A 21,964-nucleotide genomic window follows, 5' to 3' on the forward strand; every position below is an offset into this window, starting at 1 on the left:
ATTCTTGCCTGGAAAATTCCATGACAGAGGAGCCCAGCAGGCCACAGTCCATGGGGTCACGAAGAGTTGGACACTACTTAGCAACTAAACAGCAATATAATTACAGTCACCATACTATATGGTACATCCCCAAGACTGACTTGTCTTTTAATTTTTAAAAAATTTGGTTTTGGCTGTGCTGGGTCTTCATTGCTGTGCACAGTCTTTCTCTAGTTGCAGTGTGCAGGTTTCTTATTGTGGTGGCTTCTCTTGTTGCAGAGCACAGGCTTTAGCGTGCATGGGCCTCAGTAGTTGTGGTTAAGGGCTCCAGAGCACTGGCTCGGTAACTGAGGCACATAGGCTTAGTGGCTGAGCGGCATATGGAATCTTCCAGGTCCAGGGATTGAACCTGTTTCCTGCATTGCAAGGCACATTATTAACCACTAGACCACCAGGGAATCCTGATTTATTTTATAACTAGAAGTTATATAAAATAACACTCCTTATCACTCCTACCCTACCCCTAACCTCACCCCTGGCAACCACCTGTCTGTTCTCTGTGAACATGAGCATAAGTGAGATCATACAGTATTTGTCTTTTCTGACATTTCATTTAGCATAATGCCCTCAAGTTATCACAGACAGCAAGAATTCATTATTTTTTCATGGCTGAATAGTATTCCATTGTATATATACACCACATCATTTTTATCCATTCATCAATGAATACATATTTTGGCTACTATAAATAAAGCTGCCGTGAATATCTGGCTGCATACATCTTTTCAAAATTTTTGTTCTTTGGATAAATACCCAGAAGCAGAATTTCTAGATCCTTTAGTAGTTCTATCTTTAATTTTTTGAGGAACCTTTATACTCTTTTCCATAGTAGCTACACCAATTTACATTTCCAGTCATAGTGCACAAGGGTTCCCTGTTCTCCACATCTATGTGAACACTTTTTTTTTACATTGAATATCTTTGCATTTTTTATTTTTTTAATATAAATTTAATTGGAGGCTAATTACTTTACAATATTGTATTGGTTTTGCCATACACTGACATGAATCCGCCACGGGTGTACATGTGTTCCCCATCCTGAACCCCCTTCCCACCTCTCCCCATCCCATCCCTCTGGGTCATTGCAGTGCACCAGCCCTGAGCACCCTGTCTCATGCATCGAACCTGGACTGGCGATTCGTTTCACATATGATATATACATGTTTCAATGCCATTCTCCCAAATCATCCCACCCTCACTCTCTCCCACAGAGTCCAAAAGACTGTTCGATACATATGTTTCTCTTTTGCTGTCTCACATACAGGGTTATCGTTACCATCTTTCTAAATTCCATATATATGCGTTAGTATACTGTATTGGTGTTTTTCTTTCTGTTATGCCAACACTTGTTGTCTTTTTGACAATAGCCATTCTAAGGTGTGAGGTGATACCTCATTGTGGTTTTGATTTATTTCCCTGATGATTAGTGATGTTTAGCACCTTTTCATTTACCTTTTGGCCATCTGTGTGTCTATGGAAAAATGTCTATGTCTTCTGCCCATTTTTGCTTGGATTATTTTTTTGCTATTGGTTTGTGTTAATGTATTTTGGGAACTAATTATCAGATACCTGATTTGCAAATATTATCTCTGATTCAGTAGGTTGCTTTTTCATTTTGTTAATGGTTTCCTTTGCTGTGCAGAAGCACCTTTTTAGTTTGGTGTACTCCCCCCCTGTTTACTTTTGTTTTTGGTGTCAAATCCAGTAAGTCCAAAATTGATGTCAAGGAGCTTACTGTCTCTGTTACAAGCGTTTGGTTTTGGGTCTTACATTCAGGTCTTTAACTCACTTTAATTTTTCTATGTGGTGTAATATAGTGATCCATTTTCATTCATTTGCTTGTGGTTGTCCAGTTTTCCTAGCACTGTTTATTGAAAACACTGTCCTTTACTAATGGGGTCTTGTTAAAATTAAGCCAGTATAAAGCACAATGCATGCGTGCGTCCTTGTGTGCTGCTTCACTTCAGTCTTGTCCAACTCTTTGTGACCCCATAGACCACCCACCAGGTGGCTCTATCCATGCGATTCTTCAGGCAAGAGTACTGGAGGGGGATCTTCCCGACTCAAGGATCAAGCCCTCCTCTCCTGGGTCTCCTGCATTGCAGGCTTGATTCTTTACCTGCTCAACCAGCTGGGAAGCCCCTTGAAGCATATTAAGCAAGTTAAAACGCATGAGTTCACAAAGACACCCAAGAAATTTCACTGGTCTCACCTTTGATTAATACTACAAAACTAACTCACTTTAAAAACCAGTTCTTTCCCATAAGAACTGTACTTCAGGTTAACTAGTTCCTTGATATGAGGTGTCTCACTGTAGAGGTATTCCATATAAAAATGAAGAAAAAATAGCATAGTATACCTTTAATGAAATTAGAGAACTAGGTAATGATCATCAGTGGCTGCTGACATCACAAAAGAGTCAACCAGAGTTGTATACCCTCTGATGAAAGTACATACCACCCAATCTTGTCAAAAAGCTTAAGCTGAATCAGATCCATAGGGGATGAAGAACATGTTGATGACATCACAGGAATGCAGCCAGTGAAATTTAGGATGTCAGAAGTTGCAGGACAGATACATTGCCAAGTGGAGGAAAAAGCAGCAGAGAAACCTATAGTTCAAAAGAGACTTATGGGATCTATCAACCAATACAAGGTGTGGGCTTTACTGGCTCCTGACTGGAAAAGTTATGGAACTTCCCTGGTGGTCCAGTGGTTAAGACTGTGCTTCCATTGCAGGGGGCACAGGTTCAGTCCCTCGTCAGAAAATTAAGATCTTGTGTGCCCTGTGGTGCAGCCAAAAAAAGAAAGTTATGAAACTATTGGGAAAATTTGAACATTCACGGTTTTGCTATTAAGGGATTAATTTTTTGATGTGATCATGATATTGTTAGATTTTATAGAATAATCCTTTTGGAGGTACATACTGAAAGGTTAGAGTAAAATTATGATTTCTGGAATTTGCTTCAAAATAATCCAAGGGAAGATAGAAAATTTTAAAAGCTTTAAGTTCCTGAACATTAAAAATTTGAAAAATAAAGAGTAAGAATTTGAGTGAAACAGCCAGTGTGGGCTGAATGGGGAAGGCTTCATGAAAGAAGGTAGATCCAGGATACCTAAGAAATGAAAAGGCAAGACGGGAGATGGCTAAAGGCAAGGGGGAACATGGATCAAGAATTATGGCTTGAATTCAGCAGTTAGACTAGTAAAGTAGATTGCTTTCCCATTTAGGAAAAACTTATGGTTCTTAACCCCCTTTTGGTCACAGATTCCTTCAAGAAATCAAGAGCAGTGAACCATTTCCCGAGAAAAAAATAGTATTTTCAATCTTGCATTCTATAATCAGTGGTTTCTGGGTCCCTGAAGTCACTCATGTGGACTCTCCACTTCCCAGCCATTGCCCCAAATATCTACCTTTTGGGTCAGGGGCTACAAGAACCTGTTTAGGAGCTTCTGGTTTAAGTGGAACATTTCCTGTTTCATTAGATCTCCTGTGAGTTGAAAACCTGTAATTATTAAAGGTTGGTTTAGTTGCAGTATTCTCTCTAGTGTGAAAATTGAGTTTCCTAACCTATTGTAGCAGAAACGGGATTGATGGTGGTGCATTGTAATAAGGTTTAACCATGAGATTGGTACTTGACTGGTTTTGACCTACTTAAACGGCTGTCAGTGGTCTTTCTGTAACTACTACATTGTCTGCTTCACTGGTTGAATAATATAGGTTGCTTTGTAGCTCCTCTATCTAGGGCTTTCACTCATTGCATTGTTCTCATCGCAGAGGAAAGGAAAGAAGACATAGCCCTTACAAAACAGCCTTAGGACTGGAGTATGGAGTCACAGTGGTATCTGAAATACTGAAGGCTGTTTGAAGCAGTTTATTTTCAAATTTTGATTTCTTTTCACTCCCAGCCTTCTCATGTACCATCTGTAAGAACTTCTTTTTTCTTTACTGCTCCTTCTTGCTACGGAATCTCTAGTATAAACGTTATACTTAAAATTAAGCCACCCTTACAGATTACTTTATTAAAGGTAACTTAATGATGAAGAAATGTGGAGCAAAGCACAGACATCATATTGTTCTCCCTGGCAACTGATGCACTGATAAAGACAAAGTATTCCTACCAATAATGTGTACATGACTCTCAGCACGAGGGAATCACCAGGTGAATCCAAAGAGCTCTTCTGTAAAACAAGTGGCCTATACCCTTGAAAACAAAATCAACACCATGAAAAGACAAAAAGGCAAAGGAACCATTCTTATCAGTGCTAAATTTCCTGATTATTAGCTGTAGGGAGAATGTTTTGCTCTTAAGTGTGCCATTTAGGTTGAAGTGTCAAGACGTTCAGAAAACATGTAGATAGAGCAGAATGTTAAAAAGTACAAATGTGGCAAAATGCTAACTGAACCCACATGAATGGTGTTTTTATGTGTTCATGACAGCATTCTTCTAGATGTTCTAATAGGTTTAATTAAAAGTTAAGAAAAAACCTTGGGTAAGTTTTTTTGAGTCAGCAACAGAATTGTACTTAATACCTAGAAACTATAAAAGAGGATTGCAAATTTACTCTGGTCACTCTTACTCCCCCTTTACTGGCCTAGGAGTACCTCAGGCCACACTTCTGGTTCTGTAAACATTATTAGTTTCTCCTTGAATTCTTTTTCTAAATAAGACTTCTTAATCTTTCACCAATTAAGTTTCTGTGTGTGGTTTGTTACCCCTAGAACTCTTGACAGATGGAGAGATTGTTTGACAAGATTTGAGTACTTAAGTGACAGGCATTGTTCTAATGTTGGGAAGTAACAGTGAACAAGTTTCTGGCTTAAAACTTGCAAAAAAAGGGTGGGCCTTAGTTCATTTAGGCTGCCAGAATAAAATAGACTATGTAGCTTATAAACGGAATTTATTTCTCACAATTTAGGCCAGAAGTCAGAGATCAGGGTGCCAGCATGATCAGGTTACAGCCCTCTTCCAGGTCATAATGTGTCATGTTAAGAAGGGCATCAGGGATTTCTGGAACCTCTTTTATTAGGGTACTATTCCCAATCTTGAGAATGATCTACCTCCCAGAGGCCCCACCTAATAATACCACCACCCTAGGAGTTAGTATTTAAAAGCAGGGATTTGGAGGACCAAAAAACTCACATAGCAATGGGGGAAAGACAAATTAGGTGGTAATAATTGCTGTGGGTAAGGACAGGAAATGACAGGGACTTGAAGTCTGCTATTTATGACAATTTCAAAGCCTTACTTAAAAAAGTAAGGGGAGGAGTCAAGTGGAAATATAGAAGACAGTCTGAGCAAGGTCAAAGTATAGAAGGGGTCTGATCACGTGTTGTTCTGTTGTGTAGCAGGGGTGCGTTTTAAGTGGGGAAGACTACTTGGAATAATCCCAGTTTTCCTTTCCGGGCCTATAATGCATGTGTTGCCACAACATGAAGATTGTATCTGATTTTAAATTTCTTTTTGCCTTTCAAGGCTACTTGTGCTGATGTTAGTTTTACTAGTGGGTAGCTGAACCACCACCATATATACGGCAGTTTGAGTTCATAAAGAAATACTGCACATCCCCCAAATTTCCCATTAAGTGTTCATGTGGTTGAAAACTTGAGCCTGTTATTTATCATATGAACCTCAAGAAGCTTTTAAAAGCTTTTAAAAATTAAGTCTCCTTAATTTTTTAAAAATAAATTAATTCCTAAAACTTGGGTTATAGATGTAGTCACTTTCCTGGTAGTGTGTGATATTTAGAACTACATTTTAAAAAGTAGGACATGACAACTCGCTGAAGGTGAAAAAGCAAAAATATAGAAATTATCTGGTTTATGATGTTTAAGCCACTGAAATCACACCTTAGGACTTAATGTTTCACTATGGTGAGCCAATTCTGAAGTTTTTATTTAGAGCAGAAAGCAGCCTGAAAAGTATGAGGCCTAATTTTCATGTTAAAGACCTAACATTCAGCACTCCAAACCTCAGATGGGCTAGACAGAAACTCCTGAATCAGACCTGCCTTTGATGGTAATGATTATCATACCAGCCTTCTCTTCAATTTGTTAGAAATTTTAAACTGGCTAGTGTTAGGAAATCCAGTATACAGGTCAGGGAACTGGGAAATGTAATTCATATCATATATTTCTGAAGCTAAATTTCAGGTCCTCAGACAAAAAGATCAAGATGGTTTTCCTATTTATTTTTTTTAAAAAAGTCCAGAAGGGATCAAAAAGAACAGTCATCAAGGACACAAGTGCCAGACATAAGGCCAAAGGGTAGCTAGGAAAGTATGCCTTCAGAAAATTTGGGTGACTTGTGTTTTAAAAGCTGGATCTAACATAAATAGTTAGCTCAATTTTCTGTTGACCTAGCTTTCCCTGCCCTTCCTCCCAACATGGCACAGCTGGCTTGCTTTGCAAGGCCTCAGTTGAGGAATTCCACATACATACAGGCTGCTACAGCAGTACTCAGGTCATTAGAAGGATCTCATCACCTTATGGTTTCATTCCAGACCCAACTGTCTTCACTGTGAGAGATTTCACCCCTTGAAAATATGGCTACTTCAATACAAAACAATGTTACATCTTTAGAATGATCAATAAATCATCTTTCCAACTTTACATGCAGCTGAAATGAAAAAGAATGACAGGCTAAGGACAAAAGACTGTGAATTTTGTACTGCTGGACTTGTCATTCATGAAATGATCATTAGCTAATGGTCACTAAATTTACATATTCAGGAAATTATATATAGAATACTGCAAAAACACAGTAGAAGACTGAAGTTTGCCCGTTTCAGCTCAGGAAATCCCTTCACTCCCAAGCATGTTGTCCTTTCAACTCCAAAGTTTACTGCTGTTACTGTTTCTCCTCCTTTTGATTGTCCTTTTGCTCCCCAGAGCCAGAGCTTCCAGAGCCTTCTCGCTCGGATGCCATCTGTAAGAAAGCATTTGAGAATCACTTGTTTAATGTTAAGGGTGACAGTTTGTTCTCTGATGAACTAAAAATGAAGGAGCTATATCCTACCTGTTCCACTCTCCCAGTTTCAGTGATTTCTTCCCTTTGGGTTCAGCCCCTCTCCCTCCCGAAGTATTCAAGACCAGGAAGTTTACTTCCAAGTCCAATACTCCCAGTTCCATAAATGGCTGTGTATCAGTCCTCAGTGAAAGTGATCAAGAGCAGTTACACTGAGTTAGGAGCAAAATACCTTTTTGTATGCCATTTCGAAAAGCTTCAATGATGCTTGCTGAAGGGAAGATGCCGCCTGCCTTATGTTTTCTCCCGTTTCACTGTCTTTCCGAGCAAGGAGCTCCCTCATTTTGGAGATCTCTTCTTTTAGCTTGTTGCACTTAAAACCAAAACAAAGCCAGACCCTCATTTAGCCCAGAACATACAGCAGAATGTGTAGAGACAGACTTTTTAAAAGAAATTGCTATCAAGATCCAGAGAAAAATGACTGTCACTGACATCAGTGACAATACACCCCAAACTTATTGAGCTGTTTTAAGAGAGGACTTACTTCATCAGCAGGCAGTTGGTCCTTGAATTCTTCCATCTTGGTCTCTGTGTCATGGATGATTCCTTCAGCCATATTAACTGCTTCAACTCGTTCCTAAGAGAAATTAAAAATGCAGTATGAACGAAGACTTACCAATCAACCTGCTAATGGCTACACACAATTAAAAGAGTATAAAAAGAGGGAGAAATCACTGTGGTCTGAGATGTCTAAGAGATTTTAAGCTGGATTCAATGACAATTTTTATATGAGAATAAATAAGAAAGGCACTTCACATAAGCTACGAGTGAAGTAATCACCTTCTTTCGCCGGTCTTCCTCAGCATACTTCTCTGCATTTTTAACCATATTTTCAATATCATCTTTGCTTAATCCACCAGAAGACTGAATCACAACTATAATGAAAAAAAAGGCACCGCATTATTTCTCAGGAAAAGGATATGCTTCATATGCTTCTTTCTCTATTGTATTAAGAAAAAGAATCCTCCTGTTCAGAGTAGCTAATCTTGATGTGAATTATGGAGAATAATAATAACCTACTGGCCTATAATAAGCAGAGGGAGACCAAGGGTCTAATATACAGAGATCAACTAACTGCCCTACCTACCAAAAACTTCAGATTCAGAGGCTCAGTGCTTGTTTGTTTTGGTGAATAAACACCATACCTGATAGCGAGACACTGATAACTAAGGAGAATGAGGGCAAGGACTCACCATCCTCCCTTGAGGCTGGGAAGGGGAAGATATACACAGTCTAGAGTGTAGTTCCTAACGGAGAGGAACTTCAAAGTCTCTAACCTCTTGTTATTTTAGTCACTAAGTCGAGTCTGACTCTCTTGCGATTCCATGGACTGTAGCCCGCCAGGCTCTTCTGTCCATGGGATTTCCCAGGCAAGCATACTGGACTGGGTTGCTATTTCCTTCTCCAGGGCATCTTCCTGACCCAGGGATCAAACCCACATCTCCTGCACTGCAGACGGATTCTTTACCACTGAGCCACTAGGGAAGCCCTTACCTCACTCTTACAATCTAATAAGTAAGAGAACTTACTCTGCTGCTCGCGTCCTGTACCCTTATCTTTGGCAGAAACATGTACAATCCCATTGGCATCAATGTCAAATGTAACTTCAATCTGAGGGACTCCACGAGGGGCTGGGGGAATTCCAATCTAGGATAAATAAATACCAGAGTAAGCTTCTCTCACCAACAGGTCCAGTGCTCTATTTCCAAAACCTGTATGATGATCTGGGGGAATTAGTTACCTGTTTTCTGAGAGAAACAAGTGAAACTTACACTTTAAATGTACAAAAACAGGAGTTTTTAGGTTAGGGTAGTACTTTCATTGCTGCCTGAAATAAAGAACTCATACCAGTGAAGGCTGGCTGCAGCAAGTAACTGTAATGGCTTTATGTACCTAAGAATACACAATGAGAGCAAAGTTCTCCATTGCTCATGTCAGTAAGAAACAATAAGCAATGCTGACTAGAAGCTAGTAGCAAGTGATTTCCCTAGCAGTTCACTGGTTAAGACTCTGTGCTTCTACTGCAGGGGACACAGGCTAAATCCCTGGTCACGGAACTAAGATCCCAAATGCTGTGCAGTGTGGCCAAAAAACCAGCAACAGTATCAAATGTCTTTAAAAGCAGTAATGAGAAACTTATTCTAAAAAGCACTGTTTATGGACATTTCCCTGAAGCTTATAAACTTCTTGACTTAGTTCCCAAGGCACAAGAAGCAAGGCAAGGCTTTCAAGTAAAAACTGAAGCCCTGGTTATCTGGCTGCAGAATTCATTTGAATACTACGCGAAAATAACAACAAAAACTGTGTCTGCAGTTTATAATAATATTAGGAGTCAGAATAGTTTAACTTCACCATAAAAAGAATGATCATGAGCATGAAATTCAGGATTCCTAATACCTACCAAAGTAAACTGTCCAAGAAGTTTGTTGTCTCCAGCCATCTCTCTCTCACCCTGACACACTTTAATCTCCACTTGAGTCTGTCCATCAGCAGCTGTAGAAAACACCTAGGGAAAAGAAGGAAACTTGCTGGGTTGGCAGCCTGATTAAACCATTACCCCCTACAAACTGCTAACCAAAGGAAGAAATTCACATCCCAACATTGGAAGAATCCTAATGTACACTATGTTCAGAACAAAGGCCTATGTCTTTACAGAGAACAGGAGCAGGATTAGCACAGCAGAAGGGCATACAATAGCTATTGTTTCAGCTAAGCAAACGCATTGTACAAAGATGCAACACTAGCACATAAGGCCTACAAGGAGCTATAAAAAGTGAGATGTTGAAACATGCTCATCCAGAGGAATGGGTCAGAGAAAGGACATTTATGTTCATAGTCACAGGAAATCATCACTTTTCTTCAGAATGATATTGTGGCGATAGATCACTGCAAACAAAGCAACAGTCATAGTTCTTTCATAAAAACATCAAAACTCAGAAAGTTAGGAAGTAATTCTAAATCTAAGACCCACTGTCCAAATAACCCTGGGCTTGGTATCTCAGAACTATCGTTTACTGGGAAGACAAGCACACTCCCCTAGTGTCAGCCAGACATTTAATTTACTGCCTCTGAGAGTAATGTAGGGATTTTAAAATAATGAGGGTCCTTCTGGCACATTACTGTCCTGTGAAGGAAGACACTTGATGACTTCCCTAAAATCACCACCAGGTAACCTCCTTACCAGGTAACTTTTCCAGGAATATAAGAGAATAAATGATAAGATTCTTACCACCCACCCACATTCAACTAGTATGAACTGCAAAACAAAAAGAAAGGTTTTCTAGAAAGAGCTCACAGAAGTGGCTACAATCACATCCCTCACAGAATCTAGTATCTCTGTGAGAAAGTAAGGAGGGGGTGACTTTTACCTGGCTCTTCTTGGTTGGAATAGTGGTGTTCCTGTTAATAAGCTTGGTGAAGACACCTCCCAGGGTCTCAATACCCAGAGACAGGGGAGTGACATCCAGCAGCAGCACATCTGTCACATCACCAGCCAGCACACCTCCCTGAATGGCAGCTCCTATGGCCACAGCCTCATCAGGATTGACAGCTTTACTTGGGGCTCGGCCAAAGAGATCCTGCACAGTCTGCTGAACCTGAGCACCAAGAAAACAGAACCTTGTCACTAGCTGCTTAGGGCACCTGCCTGAGAACGACAGCAGCGCGTGTATCCCCAAGCCCCACCAGATCCGGGACCGGCTGCTTCACGTCCAGGAATGTTTACTCAAATTATTACTTTGCAGTTGAGTTATTTTTAATGAGTTAAGTATATTATTTGGAAACACATATTTTACTCGGAATATCTCATTTATAGCCTTTTAAAATCTGGAAACAATTTGCCTAAGTTTTGTCATCTGATTTCCCAAGCAACACACTAGGAACAGAAGCGGAAGGCAAGGGGACTTAAATCGATATTGTCCAAGTCCTCTTCTATGTATCAACTAAAACTCAGCTTAAAAGCAGCAGTAGTAATTCAATAATTCAATACCAGTGCTGATGTGAGGCATGTTTTCCCCTCCATATTTTACTAATGCTAGGAAAAAGTTTATTTGAATATAACATCTGAGAATAAGAATATAACATCTGAGATAATTTGTTAACATAAAGATATCTGCTTGATTCAAAGCCTCTCTTTTTCACCCCCAGTTTATTGTTTGCATTAAGCATAAGAACTCAAAAAAAAAAAAAAAAAAATTATGAAAATCAAAGCCCAAGATAGTTCTATTCAAGCTATAAAGAATTATACCTTCAACATGTTCTGTGCTCAGTCATTAGTTTTCCACACACCTGTCTTATCAGAATGATGTGTTGACAGAATGCATCATTGCACAAATCTCTGTTGAAGATGGTATTAGAAACCCAAACAATATACTGCAAAACACATATCCAAAACTGCCTATAGAGGCTAGTTAGTTAAGCTGTATGTTAAGGTGTCTTGGCCCTCATACTGTTTCATTCTGAAAAATTCTATAAAGCTGAAGTTCAGGGCCCTCCTTGCTAGTACTCCAAAGACATTCCCCCCCACTTCTTAATCCTTTTAAAAAATATTCTTTAAGACTAGAACTCTAGCGAGTACACAAATTCATACCCCTTTCAGGCCAAGATTTAGAAAGGTCACATACACCTGTCCCTACACAACATAAGCCATATGGTGTGCATATGCTATGTCCTAAGAAATCATATGTTGGCCCTCTCTGCTCTCCATGCCAAGAATTCCATGGGTACTTACCTTGGGCATCCTAGTCATGCCACCAACCAGAATCACTTCTCCTATGTCACTCTTGCTGACTTCTGCATCTTGCATGGCTTTTTGGCATGGGGCAATGGTCCTTCTGATTAGATCAGTAACAATCCCTTCAAACTGAGCCCGAGTCAGCTTCATATTCAAATGCTTGGGTCCAGAAGCATCCATTGTAAGATAAGGCAAATTGATGTCAGTCTGCAAGGGAAGCAGGAAGACCAGTTGTGAAGTCTATTACTTCAATTAAAGACTACACACTAGAAAATATTTCGAAAGTCACAGGGAGGATCAGACACACTTTAAACAAACAGCTACCAAAGACAGACTCTTAAAAGATTTAACCTCTTATCTTCTCAGAAGTAACACTACAAACCTATTAATAATAATGAAGGATGGAATAGAGTAGCAGGAAAAAAAATCCCCATTCAAAAGGTGAAGGATTGTCCTGCCATTAAAACATGCATTAAGAAATTACACTACTGTGTTTTTACCAAGTTTTTTAAAAAAAATTCCGTGTACTTCTGAGAAAAAAGTATGCTCTGAACCAAATAATCTGCCACTAAACCAGGGCTTTACAAGTCTAAGATGGTTAAAAAAGCTACAACAAAAATGCCTAAAGGACTGACTACTGCTATGATAGTCACAGAGAGCAGCAAACACTGCTACAGTCACACCATGTAATATATAGTATCAATAAACATTAAATCCTAATAAGGCATGGATTAAGAATATTTAGACTAACAAAACTATTAAACATGCAGAAACAGGTGTCTCAGGGGTGAACTCCCAGGAAGAGAGTTAAATTTATGCTGCACCTCCAACTTCACATCAAAGCAAGGACAAAAAGCAATAAAGACTGAGGGGAGCAAATCCTTAGCCACTTTTCTTCAGGGAGAGTACCCTGGACAGTTAAAGGCTTAATAAGAATTAACAAACCTTCTGTAAAAACAATGATACTGGATATAGTTTCAAGGACACCAATAACAATTTCCTCTTTGCACAATGTTAAACCGAATCAGAAAAAAAATTATCTAAGTTAATGCAATCGAACAGAACTTTCTGTGGCAATGGAAATGCTACTTGTGCTTCTCAATCCTGCAGCCACTAGTCACACATGGCTGAAAAGCTGAAATTCACCTAGTGCAACTGAGAAATGGAATTCTTAAAAATTGTATTTTGAGACTTCCCGTGGGTCCAGTGGCTAAGACTCAGCTCCCAATACAGGGCACCCAGGTTTGATCCCTGGTTAGGGAACTAGATCCCACATGCTGCAACTAAGGGTTTGTATGCAACCAAGACCCAGTGCAGTCAAATAAATATTTTTAAATTGTATTTAATCTTAAATAGCCATATGTGGTTACTGTACTAGTGCAGTTCCATATGCTCTAAGTTACAACCTGAAAAACTCCAGTACTTTCCACATTCAAATGCCAGTTCCATCATGAAGTTTTGTCCCTTCTCTCTCTCTAATTAAACCATGTATCTCTCCCTACCTCACCCTGGGGTCCAAGTCCTTTCCTCTCTCACCACCTGGTGTAGCTTTAACAGACCTCTACATTTTTTCACACCCACTCAGGCTGCCACAGCTCCCCCGCATTTTCCACTTCACCTCAGGGTGCTTTCCCCAAACCTGACCATGTCACTGCCCCATCTTAAAATTTTTCAGTGATTTGTAGTCAATTATCTCAGGAAAGACACCAAATCCTCCAATCTGTAAAGCCTCCAGCCTTATCTTCTATGCTCCTCCTGCCCCTCTAGTCTGTACTTCCGCCACATTGACCCTTTCTCAGGTCTTACCCCACCACCTCATACTTATCTGACACTTTATGTGTTCCTGATCAACTCACCTTGCAGGAGGCTCTAATTATGTCAAATACCTGTCAAGTTCCTCTATTATAAATCTAAGTTTGCCTGTTTTAGAAAATAAAATTAACATATACACTTATAGTACCACTGCTATTTACTACACATTGTCCTAAGCATGTTATACCTATTAATTTACTAATCCTCACAACTCTAAGGGGGAAATGGAGTGCTAATTATCCTCATTTTATAGACAAGAAAACAAACATTAGTAATTCATCCAAAGTCATACAGCAAACAATGAAATAGAAACTTAATCTCCACCAGTCTATCTACAGAGTAACTGTATATTACTTCTGACATTTATTGATATAATGTTTAATTAATGTCCACCACTCCAAACTACAGTATAAATTCCACAAGGGCAATAAATGCTTCTATGAGTTTAACCTACAATCACACATGCACAAACACTAATGTACAAAGATGGTCAATATATCTTGCTATTAATAAAACAGCAAAATGCAAAGAAACAATCTAAGTACATTTCAATAGGATACAGCCACAGTAAAACCAACCAAGGTATCACTCCAAGAAGTGAACCCCCTAGGAAGAAAGAATCATAAGCTATCCTCTGGCAGTGTTACATATTTCAGTCTCAACCATCATGCTAAAAATTCTAACAGCTGAACAAAGGAATACCATCAACTTCGTGGATGACCCTCTTTCATAGCTGCTATTAAAAAAAAAAATCCAGATGTGACTGAAGGTCACCCACTTTACCAACACAACAACAGCCACTATAAACACCTATTCCCTTCCCAGAGTGGGTGATCAACTACCTACCTAGCAGTATGCTCTTTCCTGCTGCCACTTGAGAATCTAGAATTAGAACTCCTGTCATCTTGTTATATTCCTGACATGGACCTAACATGCTGTTATTCTGTTCTTAGTGGTTAACGCAAAGAGAAACTTCATCTCTCAGAACTGGAGCAACATATGGTAAAACTTTCAACAGATTTGAGCAAATCTGCCCATGGAGGCAAACTTGCACAGGTACATATTCCCTGGCTTTCAGCCAGGATTCATTAACTCACTGTCTAGACTGGTGATCTAAATAAATTAGAGACTTACATAAAAAGGTGTCTGAAATAAAAACAGAAGTAGTTCTGAGAGTCTCCTAGTATTTCCAGGTTAGTAATTCTAATTTTACACACTGCTCAGTCTAGATGCAGGAGACATAAGAGACTTGGGTTCGATTCCTGGGTCAGGAAGATCCCCTGAAGGAGGAAATGGTGACCCACTCCAATATTCTTGCATGGAGAATCCTGTGGACATGGGAGCCTGGCGGGTTACAGCCCATAGGGTCACAAAAAGTCCAAAAAGTTGGGAAAAGACTGAAGTGACATAGCATAATGGTGCAGTCTAGATTTAAAAAATACCATCTTGAATGCAAATAAGTATATTCAATGTCATTCAGCTCTCAATTAAACCATTATTTGGCTCCTGTAACATAACCTGATTTGGTGCTTAACAAATTTCAGCTCACTCATTAAAAACACAATAGTTCCGTTAATGGAAAAGCATTTTTTACCACCAACCAGAAAATGGTTAAAAAAAAATCTCACCAACATTATGCCAATTAAAATATGCTATTCAAGTAAACTCCGGCTGAAAAGATCCATCAAGGTTTCTGGAATTTGTCCACGTCTCACCTGCACAGATGAAGAGAGTTCACACTTGGCCTTCTCAGCAGCTTCCCGAACTCTCTGAAGCGCCATGTTGTCTTTGGTCAAATCAACCCCCGTCTAACAAGACAGAATATAACTAGTGTAAGTAAGAAAATGACTACTACTTAAATCGCAGTGGTAAGGTGTAGACAAAACAAAATAAAGCCATACCTTCATAAACAAGCAAAAACTAATCATTGCCTTTAAAACTCTACAGGAAAAAGACCTAATCTGAAAAAGATATATTATGTCTGGAGTTAAAGGGATGAACTGTTCTCACTTCTTTCCAGCTGTAGGATTCTGGCTCAAAAAAGGAGTTCTCAAAATTCCTTTTCCAATACAGGTATTCTCCCACTTTTCCAAAACTTGCTTTAAACCACACCTCACTTTTATAAAAGATCTGTATTAATACCTGTTTTTGCCAACCAAGTGAAACCTGAAAAGGATTTTCACATTTACAAAAAAGGACAACTAATATTCGGCATTTGCTTTGCAACAAGCTATTATAGAAGCAGTGTGCACCCCAAGCTCCTTGCCCAGTAACTACATTTATCTGAGTATCAAGCCACCATAGCTTTGATCTGGAAGCGTATGAACATTTTGTTTTGTGCATCCGTTAGAAAAAAGGTGCCCTAAGGTAATTGCTTCTTTGCTTCACAACATTTCAGCTTATCATAGGTTTCACAGGAAGACATTTTCAGATAGTGGAGGAAACCTATATAGTTGTCCATCAGTATCTGTGAGGAGTGGTTCTAGCACTTCTCTCCAAAAACGTGGATTCCCCAATCCAAAGACATTCAGGTTTCCTATATATAATGCCATAGTACTATTATACACCTGGTACTGTATCCTTTTCATTGCTGTCTGTTCACAATTTGAAGTGACAATAACTGGAACAGTTCAGAGCACCCATGAAACTGAAATGCAATTTCAGTGGACTATGCAACGGGAGAAAAAATCATAAAGCAAACTGCAGTCCAAAGAAACCCTCAGTATCTCCATGTCTACACATTAAATCCACTGGTAACTAACCTCTCTTTTGAACTCCTTCACAATGTGGCGCAGCAAGGCCTGGTCAAAGTCTTCACCACCTAAGAAAGTGTCTCCATTGGTGGATTTCACCTCAAATACTCCTTTCTGAATTTCCAGTATGGAAATATCAAAAGTTCCACCACCTAAATCATACACAGCAATGCTAGAAAGAAAAAAGAAGGCCTTCAAGAACCAAATTCATCACAGGTAGAGTTCAGTCACCAAACTAACATACACCTGGCTACTTCCCCCCACCCAGGTATAATTATCAAAGTTGATGACTGCCTAAGTGTCATATGTCTTAACATATGGTCCTTACAGCAACATGTAAAACATGTAAGAGTTAAAATGAAATGGTAAACTTCCGGATGAATACTTGCCAACAGGCATACCAAGGGAGTAAAATAACCATAGTCAGTACTTTTAAAAAGAAAAGAAAAGAAAGAAAGAGAAAAAGTAATCAAAGGAATAGTCCTGAAATGAATGAAAAACACAGACCATAGAAACCTGGGGAAAAGGTCAAGGCAGTATATTTTTAGTCTAAGGCGCAACACTAAGAAATCAAGATGATGATTGAGGATAGATTTCAAGATTCCATGAACTTAGTCTCACGCATCTAAGTGGAAATTTATTACACAAACTTACATTTTGTCTTCTGATTTGTCCAGACCGTAAGCCAAAGCAGCGGCTGTGGGTTCATTAATTACCCGAAGCACATTTAGTCCAGATATCTGGCCAGCATCCTTAGTGGCCTATAGAAGAAGAAAAAAGGCATTTTTTTACCCTTGTGTCCCAAGTACCATTTATTTCGTGACTAAAAATGCTATTGAACTCACCTGTCTCTGAGAGTCATTGAAATAAGCTGGGACTGTGATCACAGCATTTTTTGCTGTGTGCCCCAAATAATTTTCTGGAAAAGAAATCAATGAAATCAACCATGAGAATCCTATCAAATAAAATAAGCTACAATTAATAATGTAGCCTGACAACCCATGTCATCCTCTTGAGATCAAAAACAGTACCCATTAGTTTTTTAGCATATGACCTAACATGTAGAGATCTTATTGAAAAACACTCTGATTTAAAAAACTCAAGATCTCACCTATAACACATTAGTGAAGGCTCATCAACTATAATGACCTAGTTTTTTAGACTTAAAAGAGCCACTGTTTCTCAAACAGGAAGTTGTAAGTTTTATCTAACAGACACAAAAGCTTAAAGTGTAGTCTTTTGGTTTCCCTTCTGGGAAAAATAAACATGCAAGCCACCATTAGGAAAACTTGGAAGAGAAGTTCAATTTGTAGAGAAAGAGTAATGAAGTTTTGCCATTTCTAGGTATTCTGTGCAAAAGCCAGTGCAAACTCATTCAAAGGTCAATGAGATACAGAAGCCAGTGATCTCAGAGTAATCATGCAGTTTTCTGAATTTTCCAAGATATGAACTAAGCTTTCTCACCTGCAGTCTCTTTCATCTTCATCAACACAAATGCTCCAATCTGACTTGGGGAATAGAGTTTTCCATGAGCTTCAACCCAGGCATCACCATTAGAGGCACGGACAATTTTAAAAGGAACATTTTTACTGAAAGACACAAATATTTGAGAAAAATGCCAGCACAATCTATCATGAAGTTACCATACACCATGAAAGCCCATCTTCCACCCCACGAGATCCATGGTCAACAAATGAGAACTTCAGGAATTCACTTAATGAAATCCTTTAGAAAGTAATCATTAACACGTAAAAACATCCTGATGAAACCTGAACATTCTTCTCACCAAAAATTTATGCAGCTGCTTTGGATAACACAGAGATACCATATGACTCAGAAACTTCATTACTAGATGTCTACCCAAGAAAAATGAAAACGTACATCCACATAGAAACCTACAAATGTTTATGGTAGCATTACTCATTAACAGCCAAAAAGTGGGAACAATCCAAATGTCATCAACAAATAAACACTAAATTCTCTATGTATGTGTGCAATGGAGTATTATTTGGCCATAAAAACAAATGAAATACTGATAACATGAGACAGCAAGGATAAACCTTGAAAACATATCGAACTATCTGATCAGCACAAGATGAAGCCTATGTCATTGTCTCGTGTTTAACACCAATTTACATGGTCCAGATATGACCACCCAAATCTTCATATATCATGTCACACATAGCAAAGTCCTAATCTGTGAAGGCAGAATTGAATATTTTGAAGAAGACACCCTCTGGGCAAGGGCAGGGCCTGTCCCCAGGGATCCTGCTAGTAAGTCTGTTCTAAACAGCCTTTGCAAATAAATACAGTCTTACTATTACTCACATGTCCTTCTGAACTTCTGGGTCATCATATCGCCGACCAATAAGACGCTTGGTAGCATAGAATGTGTTGTTTGGATTGGTGACAGCCTGTCGCTTGGCCGGCATGCCAACAAGTCGCTCACCATCTGCTGTAAAGGCTACAACTGAAGGGGTGGTTCTGGCACCTTCAGCGTTCTCTAGCACCTAAAACTCCCAAAGGAGGACAGAGTAAGGTTCCAGTCACCACCAGTGTCTTTGTATCAATTATTGGAGACACAGAGCAAACATTAAACAGCAGTACTAGTGAGGATATTTTTCTGCCCTGTAAATACTGATACAGTAAGCAACTGCTATTTGAGATCGAAACAATCAACTAAGAACATCAAAAAAAACCACACAGGAATATATATAAATCAGATCTTTCTTACTGGTGTCATAAAATTAATTGTACTTTTGTTTTGGTGATGGCTAAAAATTTCAGGCATTAAAAAAAATTTGCAGATTCCCCTGGTGGTCCCCTGCCAATGCAGAGCATACAGGCTGGATCCCTGGTCTGGGAAGATTCCACAATGTGGGGCAACTAAGCCCATGAGCCACAACTACTGATGGCTGAGCACCCTAGAGATCCTGGTCCACAGTAAGAGAAGCCATTGCAACATGACAGTAGCCCCCAATGGCCACAACTAGAAAAAGCTTTCATGTAGCAAGACCCAGGGCAGTAAAGAAAAAAAAATTATTTTTTAATCGCCAAAAAGGAATTAAAAGATCCAGGTGCTTCAAATATTATTGAGGAGAACCATGTGGGAATAAAGATTTTTAAGAGCAGAATAAAAAAAAAAAGAACAGAATAGGTAGGATTCAGGAAAAAGAGCCTCTACCACAGCAGGAAATAAAGAACATTATTTACTTATGACCCAGCCTTTGCATTTCTTGGAGCTCCATTTGCTTCTAGACTGTTTCTGCACCTTTAACTTTTGTTTAACTGACTTACAAAAAGGTAAAATTTTATTACCTCTGTACTAGGACACACTTAAAATCCTGGGAAGTTAAATCCATTTGATTATTCCCAGCATAAATTAAGCACAAAGATGCACCTCAAGAGAGTCTTAAGAATTTAAACGCAACCTTTAAAATGTCCCTTAGCTAAGCCAAAGGACACAGAATTCTGAATTGTCTACTAGCTACCACTATACGGTCCAGAGCCTCCAATTATGCTCACCTTTGCTTGTTTACCTTCCATAACTGCCACACAGGAGTTGGTAGTACCCAAATCAATACCAACAACTGCTCCCTTGATTGCTTCTGATCTGTAAAACATTTAAAACAATGCTACGATCAGTTAACAGTGGTCTCCAAAATGGTGGTAAAAAAAAGCCCTATTTTACAATATGAAGGTAAACCTTGAAGAAGGTTTGGTAGAAAACAATTATTTGCTACTGTGGTGAAATAAACACTCTATTAATAAATATAAATGTTTTTTTCCCTGAACAAAATAATCATAAACTTAGAGACCACTGCTCTGGGACTTAATATTTATCATCTTACTATTAAAAGAAATGAAATTATACTTACGCATAGTCCCGCCTTGAAACAATTCTAAAAGCCTCATGACTAAGGCCATTCCAGCCATCCTTAAAAAAAAAAAAATTGCATCAGCCATCAACTACATATGAAAACTTGGGCTTAACTATTCTTCTGAAGAATATGTGAACGTTTGAGGTTTTCATTCTGAGTGGCTACCATGCATAAAGTTCATTGAAATAGTAAGATGTTTTATGTATAACAGGCATAACGGTACTGACACAGCAATCAAGTCCAAGAAAGTATAAGTTTTCCAAATAAGTCAGACAAACAAATTCATGTAATACTGTCCTGAATTACATTACCAAAAGGTTACTCAACTTCGGCATTATTGATTTTGAACAAAACTTTTGCTGGGAGCCTGGCTGTTCTATGCAATGCAGGGTGTTCAGCAACAACTTGGATCTTTACAACTAGAACTTAGTAGTAGCATGGTTACCCAGATTGTAACCACCAAAGTCATTTTCAAACATTGCCAAACATTCCCTAGAGAAGCAAAAATACATTACAAAATAACTACTCAATTTCACTATCACAGCAGTGTCCCCTTAAGATCCACACATGTGTGTGTTGCAAATATAGATTTAACTTAATCTGAGCCATTTCCCCTGATGTTGCCAAGCTAATACTTTAAGGGGACTAGAAGTAGCAACCTTATGAATCAGTTTGGGGCAAGGGAAATGCGGAGTGGGGGGAAAATTGTCAGGAGTGGCCTCTGATCAGGATGAAAGACCTTTGTTACATTCTCACCTCAGGCTATTCCAACTCGTCCTTTACTCAACCTGAGCGCAAAGAAACACAATTCCAAAAGATGTATTTCTAGTCTTACACGATAATGAGCAATCACTCCATGGCCTTTTCCTGATTTGCTTATTTTTTCTGAAATAACGGAGATGATGATTCTTGGAAAACAACTATTAAATGTTCGCAAACAAAGCTTGACTTTTAATTTATTGCTCGGATGCTCTTTCTTCCTTCGTCATATCACAGTAACGGGGCCCTTGCACACTCCAGACTTTAGAAGACTCCTTCTTCTACCCGTAAGAGAAAATGAAAACTATAATAGCTTTTCCTTCCCTATAGACTACGACCTCAAGGCCAAAACTGCGTAATCCGTATCAAAAAGCCTATCAGAACGACTACCAGCTACTTGGTGAAATATAACGGTGAAATAAAACTCTATGCTACCAAGGGGTGTGACTCAGCAAAGAGAGAAAGGCAAAACCCTGAATTAATCCTTGAACCAGCAACACTGAATACTAAAGGTCTGTTATTTTCCATCTCTCCTGTTTCCCGGAGGATTGTGACCCCGAAGGCCGCGGCCTGCAGCATTGACTCCCAAGACCGTGAGCCCCTCGGGGAGGGCCCGGCAGTCCCTTACCTGGTGGCGGGAGGCTGTGGGGCCCCGGGAGGCTGCGGTGCCGACGAGACGGGATACTGCGGCTCGGCTGGCGCTTATCATGGCTGCTAGACGGTGGAAGTACGAGACAGCAAAGAGACGCTCTGACGGCCGAGGGTAGCGCGGCGCAGAAGTGCTAGCGCTTCTGGAAACCTCCTACCACGTGGGGTGGGGGGCGGGGGTTGCCCGCTGCGGCCTGGAAGCCCGCTCATCCTCTGAGGCGCCGCTCGTGCTGCCTGATCAGAGAATACCTGTACGCCGCGCCCGGAGTCAGGGCCTATGGCTACTACGCTTCGAAGCCTAATAGTTGGGAAA

General features: G+C 39.5%; 1 protein-coding gene and 1 non-coding gene across 2 annotated transcripts; both read right to left on the reverse strand.

Moving 5' to 3' along the window:
* Positions 1 to 5,903: 5,903 nt before the first annotated feature.
* On the reverse strand, positions 5,904 to 21,820 carry HSPA9 (heat shock protein family A (Hsp70) member 9). The gene is made up of 17 exons (XM_061151407.1): positions 21,632 to 21,820; positions 20,242 to 20,300; positions 19,889 to 19,976; positions 18,692 to 18,873; positions 17,828 to 17,952; positions 17,209 to 17,282; positions 17,018 to 17,124; positions 16,373 to 16,535; positions 15,326 to 15,418; positions 11,796 to 12,005; positions 10,435 to 10,662; positions 9,468 to 9,572; positions 8,596 to 8,713; positions 7,847 to 7,941; positions 7,551 to 7,643; positions 7,239 to 7,379; positions 5,904 to 6,967 (listed from the first exon to the last, which is right to left on the reverse strand). Exons 1-17 carry the CDS (start codon positions 21,710 to 21,712, stop codon positions 6,890 to 6,892), a joined length of 2,040 nt encoding a protein of 679 aa, XP_061007390.1. The 5' UTR covers positions 21,713 to 21,820; the 3' UTR covers positions 5,904 to 6,889.
* On the reverse strand, positions 11,326 to 11,396 carry LOC133063009 (small nucleolar RNA SNORD63). The gene has a single exon (XR_009694322.1). It is a non-coding gene; the product is annotated as a small nucleolar RNA SNORD63 (small nucleolar RNA).
* Positions 21,821 to 21,964: the final 144 nt, after the last annotated feature.

This window comes from Dama dama, chromosome 9 (genome assembly GCF_033118175.1).
Source record: "Dama dama isolate Ldn47 chromosome 9, ASM3311817v1, whole genome shotgun sequence".
Taxonomy (NCBI): Eukaryota; Metazoa; Chordata; class Mammalia; order Artiodactyla; family Cervidae; genus Dama; species Dama dama.